The 22,247-nt window shown below is 29.8% G+C and overlaps 2 protein-coding genes, 1 long non-coding RNA gene and 1 pseudogene across 3 annotated transcripts; 2 read left to right on the top strand and 2 right to left on the bottom strand.

The window, feature by feature from the left end:
- Nucleotides 1–2,194: 2,194 nt before the first annotated feature.
- Nucleotides 2,195–6,920, top strand: LOC107021552 (probable E3 ubiquitin-protein ligase ARI9). The gene is made up of 3 exons (XM_015222236.2): nt 2,195–2,977; nt 3,434–4,185; nt 6,247–6,920. Exons 1-3 carry the CDS (start codon nt 2,276–2,278, stop codon nt 6,371–6,373), a joined length of 1,581 nt encoding a protein of 526 aa, XP_015077722.1. The 5' UTR covers nt 2,195–2,275; the 3' UTR covers nt 6,374–6,920.
- Nucleotides 6,921–7,653: 733 nt separating this feature from the next.
- LOC107021890 lies at nt 7,654–11,800 on the top strand (annotated as a pseudogene).
- A 3,355-nt stretch (nt 11,801–15,155) lies between these two features.
- LOC114077486 lies at nt 15,156–16,750 on the bottom strand. The gene is made up of 2 exons (XR_003578728.1): nt 16,599–16,750; nt 15,156–15,600 (listed from the first exon to the last, which is right to left on the bottom strand). It is a non-coding gene; the product is annotated as an uncharacterized LOC114077486 (long non-coding RNA).
- Nucleotides 16,751–19,554: 2,804 nt separating this feature from the next.
- On the bottom strand, nt 19,555–21,581 carry LOC107021872 (F-box/FBD/LRR-repeat protein At1g13570-like). Its single transcript, XM_015222594.2, has 4 exons — nt 21,426–21,581; nt 20,280–21,087; nt 20,039–20,194; nt 19,555–19,955 (listed from the first exon to the last, which is right to left on the bottom strand). Exons 2-4 carry the CDS (start codon nt 21,081–21,083, stop codon nt 19,668–19,670), a joined length of 1,248 nt encoding a protein of 415 aa, XP_015078080.1. The 5' UTR covers nt 21,084–21,087; nt 21,426–21,581; the 3' UTR covers nt 19,555–19,667.
- Nucleotides 21,582–22,247: the final 666 nt, after the last annotated feature.

Here is a 22,247-nt window from a genome sequence, read left to right on the forward strand (position 1 = left end):
TCCTCAGCCAATTTTCCAGAAATAAAATCTGCTGCTCAAAACGACTAAACAGGTCGTTACAAGGGGGGTAATAGGACCCCCGTGAAGTATTGGTGTGTAGTTGAGAATTGACTAATACGTTAGGGGAGCATTTGACCATTTTCTCTGGATATTAACACAAGTTGAAATGGTGATTTGCGAATACAAGTATATTTAGATACATAAGTTACCTATCCAATTTTAAAAGATTGATTAGCAATACAAATATAATTGGATACATTTATACTATATTTTTATAAATAAATACCTGAGTTAACACCAAGCTTCATGTATTATTAAAAAACTTACCAAAAAGAGATTGACGTTTGTTATTTATCAATTTTTATTCAGGCAAATTCTTACACACTTTGATACCTGCACATTCTATTATTTTCCAATTTATCCATCTTTGGTTTAATAACAATGTATTCATATGTATACTATATTTTATTCATTTTTTGAATAACAATAATATATTCATTTTTCAAATAGTCATGTTCATATGCTAATTGTCATACTTTACCTTGTTTGATATATTAATACATTAAGTTTAATAAATACTTGCATCATTGGTTCATATGTTAATTGTCATACTTTACCTTGTTTGATATATTAATACATTAAGTTTTAATAAATACTTGCATCATTGGTTCATATGTTAGTTCTCATACTTTACCTTGTTTGATATATTAATACATTAAGTTTTAATAAATACTTGCATCATTGAATTCAAAGTATTCATATTCTAACTATATACAATTAATACATTTTTCTTATTTAGTTCTTTGAAATTAAAACATTATTAGTGTATAAATAGAAAAATAAAATATATAAAGAAATACAGCTAGAAAAAGATAAAAATTGTAGTCATTTTTTATTAATAACATACTTATAGCTCTTGTACTTTAATAATCATATAAATATAATTATTTTTGTAACTTGCTCCTTTTTTTTTATTCATTTTTTTTCCTAAATTTTAGCATGGATGGTCAAAAAGTGGTAAAAGGAAGAATTTGCTTTTCTTTTTAAAAAAAATAGAGTAGGTGGGACAAGTAGGGACGGAACTTCTTTCTACAAAATTTTTTGTTATGTATTAAGTACAACGGGTACTAGTTGTATGAGACATTATTTTATTATAGATATATTCTAATATGTGGACCCATTTTTGGTTTTTCTTCTTGGCCATTAATTTCTCTTCCATGTACTTCTCTAATTTTTTCATTTTTCTTCTAATTATATGTTTATCTTTAATATATATGTAATTACTATTCCAAATTTATTCAGTATAGATGAAAATATATTTAATTTATTTATTTTATTATTTTTAGCAAAAAATATTTTTTACGAAATAATATTCTTATCATAACTACATAATATAACATATTTTAAATGGTAATACGACTAATTTAGTAAAATAAATCTCTAATGAAATATAATTAAAATTATATAAAAAAAGTTTGTAAAGAATAGTGAAACACTTGTTATTAAATTAAATATTAAAAATTATTTGGCATTTGAACATAGAATTTAAGTATGTTTTTTACAGTGTTTGAAATATATGGAGCAAGAGTTGAAAATAAAAATATTTTTTATTTTCATAAAAAAAAATAGAAATAACATTCATGTTTTAAATAATATCAAAAGTGAAAAATGAGTTTTAAAAAAATTACACTTACATGCTTTTTCAAATTTAAAATATACCTTCAATTTTGAAAAATTGTCTTTCAAATTTTCATGATCAAACATCAATTTTTTAAATAAAATTAAAAAATATTTTTGATAAATTCTAAAAGTAGAAGTTTAAATAATATGAAATATGAAGGTGAAAATTGTTAAAGAACAATAAATAAAAAATAAGAGAAAAGAAATATAAATAGTTTTAGTGGTCAATTTTATGACATAAATGACCATTTGACGAATTAACTTGAGCTTTTGTATGTTCATGCTTTTTTTATTTAATGATAAAATAAGTTATTATAAAAAAAAACAAATAAGTAAAAAATTATTCATATGTACAAAATAAAGGTTAATTAAAGGATTCCATAAATAAATTGGTTTAAAAATTAATGTAAGAAAAAAAAAATAAGAAAAAAAGAGGAAAGAGCAAAAACAAGAAAGAGAAATAGCCCAAAGGAAAAAATCAATTCAAATAAAAAATAATAAAATAATGCCTCACACCTACAACATAAGACTCCATAACACACCTACAACATAAGACTCCATAACACTCCACAGTCCACACTGAAGTAAACTAGGGATGGAAGTTGACGACGATCTTCACGCCTTAGTCGACGAACAACGCCGTGAAATAGCAGCCGCAGGTGACGGTGCCGTCGATGTCGACCTTCTCTTCGCTTTTCAACTCCAAATGCAAGAGGCTATGAACGCTTCTACTTCAAAACCCGCCATTAATGCAAACGTTATCGTAGGTAATAACAATGTCAGTAATATCTTCCCTGACGAATTATCATACTACGAGCAACAACTTATAGACCAACAAACCGCTCAAGTTGAGATGAGGAAAATCGAAGACGACCTAAATCGTCGAATTCATGACCAGGCTTTTGCACGGGAGATACTCAATGTCCCGGATGGTGAGTGGAAATTAAACGGAGATCAATTACATAGGCCTTATGGGGAGGGATCGTCGTCCAATGGAGTGGATACGCAAAATGGGGAGTGTTTTAGGGTTTATGTCAAGGGTTTGATGGGAGAAGATGCTGATGAAGATATAGTTGGGGTTAATGTGGGGAGAGATATTGCTGGGATTGGAGTTGCTGTTTGTGATCCGAGTGAGATATTAGTGTTTGAAGTGAGTAAGGGTTTGGTTAAAGGTACTGAAGTATTGACGGATGAAATTGCAGAATTGAAAGCACTGATTGAAGGGCTTGATGTTGCTTTGATGCTGGGTTTGAAAAGGGTTAATCTTCTTTTGGATAGTCAAACAATCTTGCAATATGTGAGTCTGCAGCAGTTTTTTAAATAATTTTTTAATATTCTGTCATAAGATTAGAATATACAAATTTGTCCTTTAATGTATCTTTTATATAAATAAAAGGAAAGCATGTGTCTTTGCAATTAGGAAGAGGGAGGTTTGTATGTCTGCTTTCGTTGGGACGATAAGAAAGAGTATGTTATTGGGTCTGTCAAGTTTTATCTTGGAGGATTAATATGTTTTGGGAGGATCATCTCGCTTATCATACAATGTATACCTCGCCGCTCTGTGTGTAGAGTCGAGGGAATTAATACCTCATTACTTTAACCCCTGGAGAATTTATTAGTTTTCTATGAATCACAAGTATTATTAGATGGGTTACTATCTATTGACATTGGAAACACGTGATATTATGATCTTAGGCTTATTATGGTGCAACTAAGAAGGTATTGACATGATTGATGTATATTTGTTATGCAGGTTAGCGGCACGTTGCATCCAAGGAAGGGTAATATTGTTGGACTTGTTGAACAGGCAACTTCTTGCCTAAAAAAATTTACAGATTGTATACCATCTCTTGTGACACAGAACACGATCAACTTGGCAATTAAACTTGCTTCCGATGCAATAGTCTCTCAGGTTAGAGGACCAGCAGAAAATAGCCTTCGGAAGAGCATCACTGAGACTTGTACTATTTGTCTGCAAGATACTGATATAGATCATATGTTTCTAATTAATGGTTGCCTGCATTATTATTGCTATTCTTGTATGAATAAACATGTGGAAGCTAAGCTCCTTCAAGGAATGCTACCTAAATGCCCTCATGATACATGCAAGTCTGAATTGAAATTAGATAACTGCAAAAAGTTCCTGATACCCAAGCTATATGATTTGATGAGTGAACGTGTAAAGGAAACTACCATTCCTATCACGGAAAAGATTTACTGCCCAAATCCCAAGTGTTCTACATTGATGTCAAAAGCTGAGGTCTCTGCGGGAGAACAGCAAGCTGGGGTTACAATGTGCACGAAATGTCACCTTAATTTTTGTATCAACTGCAGAGTTCCTTGGCATAAAAACATGACTTGCTTTGACTATAGAAGACTTAACCCTTACTTGTGTGTAGAAGATGCAAATCTCAAGTCTCTTGCCGCACAGAGTCGTTGGCGTCAGTGCGTAAAGTGCAACCACATGGTGTCTCTTGGCGAAGGTTGCTATCATATTTACTGCAGGTTCTTGGCTTCTCCTTCCTTTTTACATTTTCGCCTTACATGGTATACATTAACTTAACTAGGTAATAGGGAAAAGATTAACTTATTGGAATGCTTATATTAGGTAATAGGGAAAAGATAACTTTTTGGAATGCTTATATTAGATATTAAGCTGGTCAATAGAATCGAAACATCATATACTTGAGATGTTTATGAGACCAGAGTTAAAGTCATGAAGAACGTAGTCTAACTTGGAAATGAAAATTTTTAATTCTAGGTTTACAAAGCCAGGATCAAGGAAATTCTAGGATTTCTTGAATGTTTTAATTCTTTCACTGTGAAATTCTTACTCCATTCCGACTTGTTATAAATTATAATTTTGGTTGGAGTCACGTTATGTTTAGATAGGTGCACTTACATTTTAAAAATATTCCACTTTCCATGAGAGAACTTTTAAAGTATGAAGATTCTCTCATGTCTTTACAAGTGATTAAAAAATTTATAGTTGCCGAGGGTCTTTCGGAAACATCCTCTCGGCTAATTGGCTAAGGGTTAGCGTACACCTTACTTGTGCAAACTCTTCACTTTTGATACTGCACCCGTCTCAGATTCTCCAAATAGTTTTGGCAAATCCGACACGCGCCCTTTGGCACTTTTGAAGAGTCGGAGCAACATAGGCGTACACTCTACCCTCCTCATAAAATTTGTTGTGGTCAAGGTCTGCTTAGACCATCTCCAACCCATCTCTATTTTACTCTCCATTCTCTATATTTGGAGAGTAAAATAGAGAATGGTTCTCCAATCACTCTCTATTTAACTCTCTATTCTTGGAGAACTACTATTCACCTCTCTATTTTACTTTTTGATTATTATAATATTATTTCTATGATATTACTAATTTAATATTTATCATTTGTAATTATTTTTCAATGCAATGTAACATTTAACAAGTTACTACTTCCGCCAAATTAATCATTATTTTTTTTTATTTTAAAAAGAAATTATCACTTTAAATATGTAACTTAAAGTTATTTTAATATTAATTATATTGTATAAGATTATTAATTAAGTCTCTAATATTTGTAATTATTTTCTAAGTAATATAATATCTAAAACATATAATTCATTTTTAATTTTTATTGATCATTTTAAATATGTAATTTAGATTATAATTATTTTTCATTATGAAGTATGCACAAAATTTACATGATAATTCAAACAATCTACTTTTTATGTGATGGTGATAAATTATTAAACTATACTTTTTAAATAGCATGAAAATATTTGATTCAATTGTTCAAAATAGAATATTGGAAGTAAATTAATACACGAAATAATTGGATACAAGGTGAAATTGTTAATTTATACAATTTTTAGCTTCACATAAAAGATAAGGACAAAAATGCTCATTTTGAACCCCGTAATACATTAATAGAACATTCATGAGAGCAACGTAATGGCCTTGAAAGTTGAGTATTTATATAAGATTTAAAATAATTTTATGATAATACAATATTTATGATGCAATTATATTTCATCTATTATTTCACTTTTATTTGAATTGTTCGTTAATATGTATTATATATAATATTTATTGCAATTTATGTTATTTAGAATAAAATATAATTTTGTATTATATGAAGAGTTTGAAAAAAATAATTTTTTGTATTACATAAAGATTATAGAGTGATTATTTTCAAAAAGAAGAAATGATTTATATTATGAAATAAAAAAAAATAAGAATAAAACAGATATAATGATATAGTATTGAGGAGAGAGAAAAAAATTCTTTTTTGAAGAGTAAAATAGAAAATTGGGTTGGAGTTGATTGTCAGATATAATAGAGAACTCTATTTTTAGAGTGTAAAATAGAGGATAGGGTTGGAGATGCCCTTATACTTTAACCCTTCTCAGCCCCTACTTATGGGACTACTACGATGGGTATGTAAGCTGGTTCACTACCTACCCTTAAATGTAAATTTTTGTTGAACTTCATTTTCTATTATTAGAAATGGCGGACGTACGATTCATTCATGTTGTAAGGGCTAAGATTGAGATTGAGTACTTTAAATGTTTTTCCAGATGTGGTCACGAGTTCTGTTATACATGCGGAGCTGAGTGGAAGAACAAGAAAGCAACATGTTCCTGCCCAGTATGGGATGAGCGAAATATCATTTATGACAATAGACTCCAACCAAGGAGAGGCTGATCAGGATATAGCCATTACTTTCTATTTTGCACCTGAATAATAATTTCACTCTCATATGCATAAGACCTTGGTGGACATGGTTAACAAGTATTTGCATTGTTGGAGGTAGGTATATATTTGGTTGAACAGTTGAGGTGAGCCCAAGTTGGACGCTACCTGTTGAGAAAAAAGGGGTTGTTTTCATATGTCTAGTTCTTTTGTTTCATGGAATCGTGTTAATACGTGCTGCGAGATTGCCAGTAGTAGGGGATAGAAATCAAAAGCACACTCTCTTGTCTAGTGTTGAGGATCTGTGACTGTGACAGTCTATGGTTTTCTGTTCAATTTTATGATATTCCAGTAAACTAGTTGTTTTTTTAGGGCAATATTGAAAAAAGTTGCATTTTGGTCATGTTTGGAAAATTTTACATAATAGGATAAAATAAGCAATTCTATGATTATATTTGCTTGCAATGAAGATGTTCAATACTTCTACGATACACATGCTCCCAATGTATTATTTGATAGTAGTACAAAATTTGTATTTCAATAAACAGTTTAGTGTAGTGTACATAGTTTGTATTTCAATAAGTAGTGAAGTGTGAGTTTGTATTTCAATAAGTAGTGAAGTGTGAGTTGAACATTTAAATTTTCAGATAGACAAGTACAATGTGAATTATGTAAATTTACCAAGGAAAAAGCATTAGTTTTATATTATAATTATATAGGAATAAATAACGAAATCCTTCTCTTTATATCAGTGTTTCCTACATCATGTTTCATTTTTCGTTTTACATTGCAAGACACCGACTTGTAAGGCTTTGAAGTTTTATGGGATTTTTTTTTATGTTGTATATTTGCACATCAAAATTATGGCCGAAATGTTACTTGTCCAAATTTAAATCAAGTGACTTGGCTACGTGGGTAATTTGCCCAAGGATATTCTTATGTTGCTATTTAAATATTGTCCACTCTGTTGATATTCTTATGTTGCTATTTAAATATTGTCCACGCTGTTGATATTCTTAAGTTTAATAATGAATGACACGATTAATGTTTGATGTTGTTAAAAGTATGGATAAACATTTTATCCTAAATAGCTGGAGAAATCAAAATTGATATGACTTGCAAATTATGATATATCGAAACAATTTCACATTATATTTAGTTTAATTATCTTGTTGAAATATTTCTAAAAGAAAAAGAAAATTACATTTCAAACACAACTTTGTGTAAGCAATGTCAAAATCTTTGATTCCATGTTTTAAGAAAGACTTTTAAAATTTGGTAAAAAAAAATCGTGTAATTGTAAATTATTTCATTAATTATTTTTTTTTAAAGGTTGATCGATAGTATATTATTTTATTAAATAACAAGCGACATTGTTGCAAATACTGCCAGAAAATGAGCGGTTCAGTGAAGAAGATCGCCGACGTGACTTTCAAGGCCGGCAAGACTATTGATTGGGAAGGAATGGCCAATCTTCTCGTCACCGATGAAGCTCGCAAGGAGTTCTCCAATCTCCGTTGCGCTTTCGATGATGTCAACTCCCAACTTCAGACCAAGTTCAGTCAGGTTTCCATCAACTAACTAATTATTTCACCAATATATATTATTATCATCCAATCTACCAGGCATATTGACCCATCTCAGAATCTCACCTTTTAATAAATCAAAATGATAAATAATATATACAGATCATAATCGTTATATCAAGATTAAGAATATAAGTATATTTAATAGTTTAGAGAATATGTTTTTATCAGTCAGTCTAAAACAACTATCTCTGCTTGGTCCCGTTCAATACATACCAAATGCACTAGCACGAGAAGTTAGAACTATGCCATTCTCATAATCAAGATAAATTACATTTAATCTCATGCTACAATCTTTCTGATGATTTTGTCCAAATTTTCATCTATGATTGTGAACTATAAATTTTAACTTATAAGAACTGATGATTTAATCTTTTGTGTATAAGCTTAAACTCTATACACCAAATCATCTACTATATAAGTTAAGGACACATATATGACAATTGATCTATTTAATGTAACACTTTATTGAATTGAATAAATAAATAAACAATTGTTCAATATTAATACTATATCAAAACGCATGGTTAATAGTATATCCTAACAATTGTAGTGGCAAAAGAAAATATAAGGCATTGAATAAAAAGAAAACTTGCTTCAATCAGTTGATGTCTTACCAATTAGATGGAACATGATGAATCAGGTACTGGGTAACCTCTATGCACAAAGATATGAAGAAATCACAGGCTCTATTGGAGTTTGAATTTGAGACATCATGCTTCTCAACTTACTTCATTTACCATTAGGCCACATTCCTTGGAGTTTGAATTTGAGACATCATGCTTCTCAACTTACTTCATTTACCACTAGGCCACATTCCTTGGGTGCTTATGTGCATCCTTCTTTTGGACAAACAACTTAACTATTATATTTGTTTAGAAAGGCAGAAGAAACCATTAATAGGTTCTTTTGTTTGTCCCTGTGTACTTGTAATTTTCCTGATTCTACAACAAACTCAATTTAGTCCCACAAAATTGCAAGTTGAACAATGCAAATGCAGTAGTAGAAGTAGAAGAAAAGGATACTATGCGAATACCAACTAAAACTAATAAATAAGGAGAAGATGAGCGAGGATTGAAGGAATGAAAATTGAAAACTGTAAAGAAAAAGCACTGTGGTTGCCTCTTCTCTCTCTCTTTTTTTTTTTTTTTGACATGTCGGATAATGTGAAAACCTTTACTAGCATTTCTAAATTGTTCTAGTTAAACTTTATTAGATAAATATACAAGCCATTCGGTTAGAAAATGCAATGTTCGACATTCAAATCTTTGTTCTTGAGGAACTGGTTTTGGAGGGACCATGTGAGAACTCTGGATTATTCACGAGAAACTCATCCTCTTCATCATAAATTACCAGGTTGCCCTCAATGACCTGAACCAAAAGCAATAGAGATTCAACTGCTTCTTAAGTGAAACAATGTTCTTTGCGAAAATCTTTTGATTGAATTATTTTGGTAAATGCTATCACTGCTTGCCTGTACTTTTGCAGGTGTCTTGTATAGGGAAGCACCCCTGTTACCAAGTCTCAGATGCACATAGACACATTTACTTTCGTTAATAAAGATAGCAATGAGCGGGTTTGTCATATATCAAATGTGTATTTTGATACCTATCAAAATTTTCACTAATAAGAACAACTCAACTTTTAATTTGTATCGGAAGAGTTACCAGATAAACTTAATGGTAGTTACATTAGTGAAGTGACTCTTGAGTTTTTGTCTCTATTGAGTCTCTGGGCCTGTTTTTAACCAAATGGTACTTGTGAGTTTTCGAAACAACTAGAAAAATTCACTGAGCATGGATAATACATGGAGTAGTGTAGGTTGCCAATTAATCACTTGTTTTGTGAGTTTTTTCAGATAGATAGTTATCTCTATTTGAACTATAAATTTAGAGGTTCTAACACTAGAGTGTTCTTCGCTTATATACCAAGCAGGAACCTGAACCTATCAACTGGGAGTATTACAGAAAAGGAATTGGTTCTCGCTTGGTAGACATGTACAAAGAGAGGCCTACGACAGTATGTGCAGTTTCAGATTCTCTTTTTCTGTTTGGAATATCTTTTTATTACTTTATGAGCATGCTCTCGTGGTACCTTTAATGTTATTTCTTTTGTAGTACCTTGACTTTTACATCTCTTGGTTCTCAGAACTTGACTTCAAACTCTTGGCCATAAAACTAAAAAACTATTAAGCAGAGTAGTGGTCCTGGATTGTATGATTTCTCAGGTGTAGGATTTCGTGATATAGTTTTCTATGTGGGTGAACTGTGTAAGTAAGTGGATTAAATGTGAAGAGTCTGTAGTTTTCTTCACATTTTTAGTGGCTTATTTCATTATTATAATTTTAAAAGTGAATAACGATTTAGAATTTACTGAGTGCAACTACTAAACATTTTTCAACATAGTCCCTCTAATACTCTTGATTATTGCTCAAATTCCGTCATATTTTCATTCAACGTTTGCACCAAGTTTGAATAGAACTGCTGATCTCATAGTTCAGTTGAAATTTCATTTTGATGTCTGTGCGTCTAGTATTTAGCTATACAAGGCTCTGCCACTGTTGGAGAAACAGAGCTAGCTCACTCCCTGTATATATGTCAAACTCCAATGATGTTTGTTGGCTTTCCATAACTATTTCCAACTGTTGTTTCTTTCAGGCATTGAGATCCCCAAGTTTGTGGATACGGTGACTCCTCAATATAAACCCAAATTTGACGCCTTGGTAAGTGGAAAAACAATAATCATTATCCTTACCTTTCTTTGCATGAGTNCAACTGTTGTTTCTTTCAGGCATTGAGATCCCCAAGTTTGTGGATACGGTGACTCCTCAATATAGACCCAAATTTGACGCCTTGGTAAGTGGAAAAACAATAATCATTATCCTTACCTTTCTTTGCATGAGTTTTTTTTTCTAGCTACTTGTTATTGGTATAGTCATACCTATAATTATTAGTTGAAAATTGATATAGGGAATTCTTAATTGCTCAAATCCTGCAAGCTGTCCTTGTGTTCCAGTGTTGTTGCCACAGAGGAATTCACCTTTGGCATAAAAAAGATTAAACAAAAAAAATACATGAAGTACATATTTCAATAGAATCATTTTATCAAAAATTATTTTCCTTAACAGAAATAAAGTTGAGACACTCGGTGGAATTGTTAGAATACCAGTTACAATATGTACCTGCTTGAACCCGAATTGGCATGTCAATGGTGATTCGAAGATAATGCCAAATCATGTGTACCTTCTTTTCAGAAGTTTCAATTAACACAAGAATAGCATGGTTAAATTTGCATACTCTTTGGTTTATTCTTTCGAATTGTTGCAATAATCGTAGTTGGTGGAGCTGAAAGAAGCGGAGCAGAAATCTCTGAAGGAATCTGAAAGATTAGAAAAAGAAGTTGCAGACGTGCAAGAGTTGAAGGTCTTCATTTCACCTTATTCCTCCATATATATATATATATATATATATAATATATATATAATATATATATAATATATTCTTATCAGTTATCCTTTTTATCTAACCGTGTGAGTTTGTTTGGACGAACAGAAAAAACTTAGTACGATGACAGCTGAAGAATACTTTGAGAAGCATCCTGAGCTGAAAAAGAAGTTTGATGATGAAATTCGAAATGATTACTGGGGCTATTAGCAGGTTTTTTTTTTGGGTGAAGTTGATCAAAGAAAAAGAAGCAGTTGTGGTTTGTTTTCAAATGTTAACTTGGACATCCTAATATGACCTTGAATTTGGGGGATGTTTAATTTCACTAGGCTTTAAAGATGCAAACCCAATCTTTTTACTAGCTCATTGAAACACAATTCTACAAAAAGGAACACTTTCTTTATGAGATACATACTATCCACTTCCTTTCTAACAACCAAGTAAGTGATAAAATAAAAGATTATTAGTACAGCTTCAATGCGAGTAAGTAATATATCTCATAAAAGATTATGAAACTTACACTTTCAACAGTTTAGGTATGAAACTCAAAAAAGAGGATAATTTATGTGTGTTTTGACATTTATCTCTTAATAATATTGGAGATACATTCGAGAGAAACTGGAGATTGATTGACATTCTCGTTAGCATTCTCACCAGTTGCGAAGTTTTGACTAACAGAAGCTTGATAAGTCGCATTTCCCGCATATTACCATCATACATCTTTTAGTTTAACTACTGTTAGGCGTTGGAATTCCACATTCTGAAAAGATTCCACTTCATCTTTTAGCTTAACTACTGTTTGGTGTTAGAATTTCACATTCTGAAAAGCTTCCACTTCAAGACAATCTAGCATTAAGCTTCATCATTTAAAAGCTTCCACTTCAAGAAAATCTAGAACTCAGCTTCATCTTTTAGTTTAACTACTGTTAATTTAGAATCCAACTTCATCTTTTAGCTTAACTACTGTTAGGCGTTGGAATTCCACTCTTCCACTTCAAGACAATATAGAACTCAGCTTTGGAGACTTGGCTAACAAAAGCTTGATAAGTTGCATCTCTCACATACTGCCATAAGTATCTGTTAGCTTAAATATTGTGAAGTGTTGGAATTCCACATTCTGAAAAGCTTCCACTTCAAAACAATCTAGAAATGATGTAGTAAGATCAACATTGAACTTCATCTAATCTAACTTAATTAGTAAAAACCTCCCTACTTTATAAATATTACTCCCTCCGTCCGGAATTGTTTGTCATGTTGCGCTTATCGAAAGTCAATTTGACTAATTTTCAAAGGTAAATTAGATCATATTAATTCGATATTCAAAAAAAAAATTAGATATCCTAATACTATATGAAAAGTACAATAAATTATAATTTTTTGACATATTAATATGATGAAAAAATACATCTTAAAATTTTAGTCAAAATTTCTATAGTTTGACTTTTAAAATAGAAACCATGATAAACAATACCGGACGGAGGGATTAGTAAAAATGTCAAAATGTCATTATTTTAGGAAAGATTGTGTATTCTAATTTACTTTCAATTTTATCTCACTTTAATTACAAATTTTCCAATTAATCTTCTCTCATATGTTTTTTTAAAAAAAATGAAATATTTTTTCTCTCTCATATTTTCATCTTCTAATTCTTCTCCATTTCAAAATCCACCTCTCTTTTTTCTTTTTCTTTTTTCAGAAATTGAAAAATATATTTATAAAGATATTCAAACAATCCCTTTTATTAAAATATGAGTCTTTATCCGTTTTTTAATATTTCTTTTATGATTTTATTTTTGTTTAAATCGTTTAAAATTGTTGTTGTAGGTGAAATCACGTTTTGGGTTTGATAAACTCTAAATTACTCTCCAATGGTAGAATCTAAGAGAATTACTAGAGGTATTCAACTTAATCAACAATGTTCTAATTTACATATATTACAATTTTCTACTTAAAACATAAATGACAATAATTTTGTGTTTTAATTTGTTTATTTTGAATTTCAATATCACTTTGTATACAAATAAGTTCTATATTTTTTTATTGTCATTCATCACAATGGTATATCAACAAAGTCACATTTGTATTTCAATTGAAGTGAGTATTTATTGTGCTTATTTTGTATTTCAATCTTAATTTCCAATAACAACAAGTCTGTATTTCTTTTTTATTATGTTTTCATCATAATTGTATACCAACAACTTTTATATTTTATGTGTTCAATTTATCATTCAAATTAAATTGAATATCATATTGTGGTGAGTATTTTACAGTGACAATTTTGTATTTAACTCTCACACTGTATTTTAAAAAGTATGTATTTTTTTTGTTCATCATAATGATATACCAACAAAATCAATTTTGTATTCCAACTGATGTGAGTAATTATATTGCTCATTTTGTATTTTTGTATCAATTTTAATGACAACAAGTCTGTATTTCTTGTTATTATGTTTTCACCATAATTGTATATCAACGAATTTTGTATTTTATGTGTTCACTTTACCATTTAAATTTAAATTAATATTTTACTTTCATAGTGAAACTAAAATTGTATCCTAGTGATCAAAATTAGATTAAATAACTGCCAAATATTTTTTTCTTTTATTCGTATTACAAAAATTTTACGGATTGTATTCCAATATAATCTAATCATTACATATAAATACGATTAAAGAAAGATATAAGATTCTAGAAAAAGAATAGCATACATAATGAAAATATTACAATTTGTTGAGATTGATACAATATTCTAAAAAATACAAATTTAAAAGATATGATTTAATCGAATTCATTTCAACAGATTTGAGTATTATCAATGAAAATTTAAAAATCGATACTAGAAATTTGATGAACAAGTGAGATGAGTTCTCTGTGTTTATTTTTTTGAATTTGTATTTACTTTTGAAATTTTTAGAACTGATGAGGCTTTTAAGCAATTGTTCCTTCTTTAAAAAATTATTTTCCCTAAGTTTCTCATTTTTGTTAGTTAACAATTATATTATTTAAATTAAAACAAATAATAAAAACTTAAATAAAATACATAATAAATTAAAATTTGAATATTTTTACTTAATATTAAAAGTGTTGACAAGATTCCTATTATATTAGTTTGACATATAATCCAAGATTTTCATGATTTAATCACAACACCCAAAATTGGCTAACAACTAATTTCAACACCAAAATAAAATTAGTGAATAAAAAAGGGAATACGATCGATAAACTTACATTTTCAGAGGAAATTAGTTTCTTCTTCTTTGTTTCTTGATAGTAAAGTCTTCAGCCAACAAGAATTACTCTTCTGTTTTTGAGTTGTGCAAGAAGAAGAAGAAATACTTCTCTAGTCTTCTCTTAAGTTGGTTTTAATTTATACTAATTTTTGTTCTAAAACTAAATGGATGTCATGTGGGTCAGCTTTTAATTGTCATCACTTATCATACTAAAATAATGTCATGTAAAGCCATCAATTTTTGAAGTGTCATCACTTGGCCAAGTATATAATTTCTCAATGATCAGATGTTAATTTATATATTTCTCATGAACTATAAATAGCCATGTTTTCATTCACAAAGTAATATATAAGAAAAGTTTAATATATAGTATGCTATCTCTTTGTTTGTCCTTCTTATTAATTTAGTTTATTAATATTAGTTTGTTAGCTAGTTATTTTATAACACGTTATCAACACGAGACTCTGTCAACTTGAGCTACTTTAAATTGGTTAAATGAGTAAGAATTTTATTTTTCTAAAAAAGAAGTCTAAAATTTCTGAACTTGAATTTGTTGCCTTGGATATATCGGACAAAGGATACTCATCATGGATATTAGATGCTAAAATTCACATGGAAGCAATGGGTCTGGTAGAAACCATCAAAAATAATAACCAGACATTCAGTCAAGAACATGCAAAAGTTATGATATTTCTCCTTCACTATCTCGACGAGGGATTGAAAATGCAATATGTCACTATTAAAGACCCACTTGTACTATGAAATAATTTGAAAGATAGACATGACCACCTAAAGTTGGTCATTCTACCATAGGCGCATCATGATTGGTTAATTTGAGGTTATCGGACTTTAAAAGTAAAACTGAATATAATTCTTCCATGTATAGAATTATATCACAATTAAATTTATGCGGAGAAGAGGTCACTGAAAATGATAAGCTTGAGAAAACATACTCCACATTTCCTGCCTCGAGTATGCTCCTGCAGCAGCAATATCAAGAAATGAGTTTTAAAAATAATTCCAAATTACTTTCACATCTTCTTATTGCTGAAAGACATAACGACCCATTGACAGAAAAAATCATGAAATGGATTTTATAAATAAAAATATAACTGAATATATAAGAATGGAATACAAAATGAATACATCCTGATGTTTGGGATATATTCCAATATTGAGATACATCGTGAATTTTTGTATTGTTCAATTTCAAAGTCAAATAATAATAATATAACAATACTTGATATTAAAATATAAATATAATTTAGTTTAAATACAAATTACTGTATTTGTTATGTTTTTTACCAAAAATGGATTTGCAGTATTATTTTATTTTAGTACTAATTTGTATTTTTTTTGTGACTCATACAAGTTAACACATACAATTAAAATAAATAAATGTTAAATACAACAAATATAATATAACATGGATACTAATACATTTTGAGTGAAAACACATACAAAGAATTCCATGATATTATATAAAACAGAGGACATTAGAATTTGGGAAACTAATCAACTCTAATAAGATATAAAAATGAAGCATCATTAACTAAAAACAATACACGGTCTATTCCTACACGATCTCTCTCGTGCTATTCTAGCCGCAGATCGTACATTTTTGAGCAAATCTTTGGATAATACACAAATCAAAAGAAAAATTTTCCAAACCTTTGAATATTATTTGGTATACATCTAGTAATTCTGATTGAGTCCGTTATTGTAGACAATCAGATGCTTTCCCAAAAAATTTGAAAGAAGAAATTTTCCTTTTAACAAATATTGAAATGTATTAAACATCAGACAAAATATATACATAAATTCTAGAAATCATTTTGCGAGTTTAAAAAATTTGAAATCATAAATATATGATGAATATTTAAACAAAATCATATAAAAATTGAAAAATCCGTAAATGTATATAATCGGTGCTTTAAACATCAAATAAAAAAAAATCAAAATGAATGATGGAAATTACCTTGTCAATCGAAAATCTTCTTGAATTAATAAATAGATTTAGATTAACAATAAAGAAAAATTCTCGATGTGCAATAATTTAGCAGCTTGAAGGAATCTAAACTTAAACGTGAGATGTGGAGATGAAACATGCAATTTGGGGAAGAAAGGTTAATGGATGAAAAAAAGGTAAATGAAATTAGTTTTTTTTTCACTTTAAAACAATTATTGGCGTATATTTTGGTCCAATAAAGGACTATTTTTATAAATAAAATTAATTTAAAATACTAAATAAATCAAAATTTGAATACATATTATTATACAAAAACATTGTCATTCTGCCATTTTAAATAAATATTTTAAAATATTGTTATTTTGACTAATTATGTTAGTAATATTTACTTAACTACTAATTTTCTCTGTTGTAATAATTTTATAAATTGTAATAAGTTTTAATATTTTATTTTATATATGTATACTAGTTCAATAAAAGAATAAATATACTCATAGTTCTTATCCCATCCTCCCCACCATAACAATAATACAAATTAAAAGAATATAAATAGGTGAGTTCATTTCAAGTTCGAGTCTCGTATATCCTAATTAAGAATAAAAGATTAAGAAAAATGAATAAAACATTTGGATAATTGATAGAAATTATATATTAATAAAAATAATATTTTTTTATATGAATAATTAGTCGGGGTGAGTATGTATGTTAGTTGGATCCTCATTTATGAGATGGGTTAAGTTATAATAAATTGGGAGATGATTTGAATAGACCAATACGAAGAAATCATGAAATCAATTATTTTTTCAATATTTTCAAGTTTATTGGGTCAAAAATATGAATTATATGTGGATTTATAAAAAAAATTTTTTAAAGATGGTTTTTATTATTTAATTGAGAAGTGTTTAAATTTGGTTCAATCACATCAAACAACATAATAAATAAATATTTAATAATTTTACTTTAAAACAACTTATAAAAATAAGGGTAAATATGAGTCAAAGGATTAACATCAAGAGTATTTTGAAGCTAAAAGGTGGAAGTTAAGGGTATTTTAGGTCCTTCTCCTTTTCTTAATGATGATTTTTTTAATTCAAAAATATTTATCCTACTTCAATTCGTAAAGTATTTGAAAATAAAGAAAAATCTACTTTATAAGAAATATTTTACTGTTATCAAAATGAAAATTAATATTGGGAGGAAATAAAATAATTACTATGAGATCATTTCAATTAAAAAATATAACTTTTAAAGAACTTACTTCTTGTTTTCGTACATTTTGGTTTTCAGACATTGTAAGTGGCGTACGAGTTACGTCGCAGTCATTCCTCCGTTTAACTAAAGAAATAATGTGGAGAGAATTAACTCCCTGAACACAATGAATTCATTGAATTGAGTTATCACTATTAATGTATTATTATGTTATTTATAATTTGATATTTAGTTAAATATTCATAATATGTTAGTTTAGTGTAGGGATAACAGTTATCCAACTTTACACATTTTGATCACAAGTGGAATTACAGAAATGTATCTCTTATATTAATTTTTTTGACATTTTCCCTATTTTTTCCATTTGTGTGCTATAATATCATAAAAACTCAAAAGTCACTTTTTAACTCCCTTAATTATTGTAAATGTGTTTTATATTAGAAGTTGTGGAGAAATAAAGAGGTATTATTATTATTATTATAATATATACAGATAATAAAGTTAATAACGTAATAGTGATAGAGTTATGCTTTTCCCCTTTCTATTGGTGGGTTTCTTTCCATTGTTTATTAGCAATATTTAATTATTTATTATTATAATAGAGGAAGGAAATTAAGAGCTATAATGGGCAAGAAGGGGCACCATATACAATATTCCAATACTAATAAAAATAGCCACTGTGTAATCTTATGAGGTACTTCAAAAGCTTATGCAGTAGGAAGTATGAAATGTTGGAGAAGGATTTGAAATTTGTTTATATGATCAGATGGTTTTTCCTCTAACTCTACGCTTGAGTTGGATTATATATCCAAAAAGGTCCGTTTTCAGGCATTCCACACTCTGCCTAGCAGAGACGTGGTCATCTGAAGTGGATTCTCTCTTTTGTAGTAGATGCCAAACCTATTTTGCCCCATAGACTAAGAAGGGGTCAGACACAGCAGCTACATGGACACCATGTATGGTTTATGCACACAAGTATTACTTGATCTTGATTTGTTATTTTAAGATCTATATAAAATGTATCAAGTGTTCTTTCTCCTTTCCCAGCTTTTATTATTATGATACAAATTACACTATTCTATTGTTGATGTAGTTGTAATATGGAGTTAAAAGTGTATAACAGAGATGATCCAACGAAATTCACACTATTAGATTTGGTGTATTTTTGGTATTTTAGCGGATGATTGTCTTATTTTTCGACAACTAATATTACTTTTCTGAAAGAAACTTCGGCTCATGAATGAACTAAAGTTGTAAGTTACTATACTACCAAAAGATGTGGTGCGTTGAATGAAGCTATTCCTTCTCAATCAGGATCAAAGGGAAAGTCTAATCCAACTAAGAACAGCTCAAGCCAGTTTCAGGTCGTGGAGACGGGCAGAAAAGGCAAACAATTCTGAGAAGGTGAGCTGTGAAAGGCAAGAATCATGTTGAGGGACATAAGCTGAGAGCTTGCGGAAAGACAGAGGATTGGAAGAGGAAGAGAGTTTAGGAGAAGAGTGACACTTGTACGCGAAGTTCCAGCTGCTAAAATGTCGAGCAATGGGGATTTTCGCGCACCAACAATAGAAAGAATGTAACATGGATAAGCTGTATCTTTCAAGAGATAAATTGTTGGTGTGTGAGGAGAAGACACGAATGATTTAACAGGTTTCAGGTCAGGTCATTTTGGCCCTTTTCCAAAAGAGAAATATAGAGAATGACTTTAACCAGGACAATACATTTTGGCATTGTAAACATAAAAAAGTGAATAATGTAAGAGAACACTTACCTAGATATAATGGCAGGCAACTAAGCAAAACACAAGTTTTATACTGCATCAACATTCACTTCTATCTCTTAATCTCAACATCCAAAACATGATGGTATTTATACTAGTTTAAGGAAAATTTCTGCTTTAGGTGCACACTCAAATTCTGCTAGCTTAGTAAGTGTTTTGACTATAGTAGATTTTCCCAAAAACCTGTGAGGACTGATTACCATTTTCACTAGCGCCGTAGACATGGCTAACAGAAGCTTGATAAGTTGCATCTCCCGTATACTCGCATTAGCTTCTATTAGCGTCACTTCCCTTAGATGTTCGAATATCACATCTGGAAAAGCTTCCATTTCAAGACATTCTAGAGCCGGCATATTCTTCTTAAAATTATGCTCCATCTAAGAAAGACATATCAAAACTCAACTACATTAGCTTATTGATGATTTGAGTAGGGAAAAAAAAAGACGAAATAAAAGAGAACCTGAATTTCTAGATATTGTAAAAATGGGAAGCTTCTTATCAAGGAAAGAGGACACAGAATCTCATCCCTGTCAAGATAAATACACATGCAAAGATGTTTGACACACAACAGATCAAAGGGAAGCTTTTTCGGTATTTCTTGGCCTTTAGCAATGACCTAGGAAGAACAAGCCAAAAATAAGGATAACTCGAAGGGCAAATAACGTGTAACTAGAGAAAATGAAATATGAAACAATATTTACCCCATAATCCAAGTGAAGATGCTCGAGATGATCAGAACATGACTCAAAAAAGTTTGATGTTAAAAAATTTGCAACATCAAATTCTTTCCAGTCCTTACGATAATACCTCAGAGAAAGTTCTGTCAAACGAGGGACACATTTTAAGCAGATAGTTGTCATATCGCCGGTGAAGTCACAAGATTTCAGCATGGGAGCATTAATTTCAATGATGTCGCTTAACGTATCTGAGATCCTTAGCACCAATTGCTCAAGCAACAAGCAATTAGAAATCAAACTTTCAAGCAACTTGGAAGAAATGGTAACCTCATGTAGTTCTAGTCTAATTAACCTATCAAATCCTTTGAAGTCTGGTGGAGGAAGTAATAAACAGTTTTGGAGAAACAGATGCCTCAAATGCAAACATGTGAAAAATGAAGGTGGCAATTTGAATTGTCTCGGAAGTTTAAGAACAAGGTGTTGGATTCTGTTTCGAGAGAGGAAATATAATAAGTTGTCAATAGGAGGGTAGATTTCCCAATACTGAATGCAAAGGGTAAACTTTGTAAGTGGTCCTGAATGACGGGTGATAATGTTGTGGATAGTCATTGTAAAGTTACTGGTAGCTCTTTTATCACCTGTAAGGTCCTTTTTAGATTTCCAAAAGTCGGAGTCAAGCGTAAGCTGTGGAAGTCTACACCAATGTTTTCTCCATTCCTTTGACAAAATGCTTGTGCAGACAGCATCTCGAAAAGGCAAACGTATAAGAATCTCATCAATTACATTATTAGGGAGTTTGCTGAGAACAGATTGGTTTGAATCCGTCATTTTTCTGTAAAACAAAAACAACAGAGAAATCTCCAAGAAAATCAGTCTTCACATTCAACAAGTAAAACTCAGTGTTCACATACCAAAATGAAATTAGTGAATAACCCTAAAATTTCTTGACTGAATGCATTTCAATACCAAAATTAGAATACAAAAATAAGCTTAAACCCAAATTACTCACTCACAATGAGAGAAAGAAAGAAACGAAAGAGAAAACCCAAATTACTCAAGGCATGAAAACATCAAACGAAAGAATTTTACAAAAACGAAGAATCTGTTCACATTGTCATCTAATCACAACACCCAAACTATAAGAGAAAGAAATGAAATGGATTAGCTTACTTTTTCAGAGGAAATTAGCTTCTTCTTCTTTGTTTCTTGATTGTGCCTTCAAGTCTCCAGCAGGATCACTCTTCGGTTTAAATTTTTGTTCATTTAGTTCAAACCAAATTATTTATATATATTCATAATTATAATAATAACCTAATAATAAATATACCAAACCTCCTCCAAACTTTGCAGTAAAATTTACTTTAACATTAACTTTAAATATAATTCTTTACTCCCTATTCTTATTTAAAGTGAACTAAATTCACCCTAAAATTATAATATTAGTTTTATAGTGGAAAGTGCATTTCACATTCGTCATGCCATGTCATATTAAAAAATATTCGAATTTTGATTTTTTATAAAAAGAAAAAATTATATCACTTTATTTATTCACAATTTTAGAAATAGAAAAATAAGAAAGAAGGATTAATCTAAGTTTTAAAAAAATAAATAAAATATATAGTCGATTTTTAAAATAATTCTCACAAAAAATGCATTTTCGATCTTTAAGATGGTGTAAAAGAAATAACAATCTAAAATATATAATTTGAGATGAAGAAATTGAAGAATTTTCATTAAAAAGTTATATTTAAAAACTTCTTTAGCAGTAGACATAGCCATGGAAATGAAAAGAAAGAAGAAGAAAGGAAGATCATCTTTAGCAGATCTCAAAAAAAGAAAAATCATTATTACTAATAAGCCTTTGTTGTTCGTCGTTTTTCTCGCTGAAATTGTAATTTTGAGTCGAACTTTCTGTCACCAAAGTTTGAGGAAGAAGACGAAGATGAGGATTAGAGGAAACAAAAGAAAGCCAAACTCGTAGTTTATTTACCT

The sequence above is a fragment of the Solanum pennellii genome, chromosome 6 (assembly GCF_001406875.1).
Source record: "Solanum pennellii chromosome 6, SPENNV200".
Taxonomy (NCBI): domain Eukaryota; kingdom Viridiplantae; phylum Streptophyta; class Magnoliopsida; order Solanales; family Solanaceae; genus Solanum; species Solanum pennellii.

Coding starts and splice junctions, on each gene's coding strand:
- LOC107021552 (XM_015222236.2), top strand. CDS start 2,276: ATGGAAGTTGACGACGATCTTCACGCCTTAGTCGACGAACAACGCCGT. Junction 2,978..3,433: donor GTCAAACAATCTTGCAATAT/GTGAGTCTGCAG, acceptor TTTGTTATGCAG/GTTAGCGGCACGTTGCATCC. Junction 4,186..6,246: donor TGCTATCATATTTACTGCAG/GTTCTTGGCTTC, acceptor ATGTTTTTCCAG/ATGTGGTCACGAGTTCTGTT.
- LOC107021872 (XM_015222594.2), bottom strand. CDS start 21,083: ATGACGGATTCAAACCAATCTGTTCTCAGCAAACTCCCTAATAATGTA. Junction 20,195..20,279: donor ATCTTCACTTGGATTATGGG/GTAAATATTGTT, acceptor TGTTCTTCCTAG/GTCATTGCTAAAGGCCAAGA. Junction 19,956..20,038: donor TACAATATCTAGAAATTCAG/GTTCTCTTTTAT, acceptor TGTCTTTCTTAG/ATGGAGCATAATTTTAAGAA.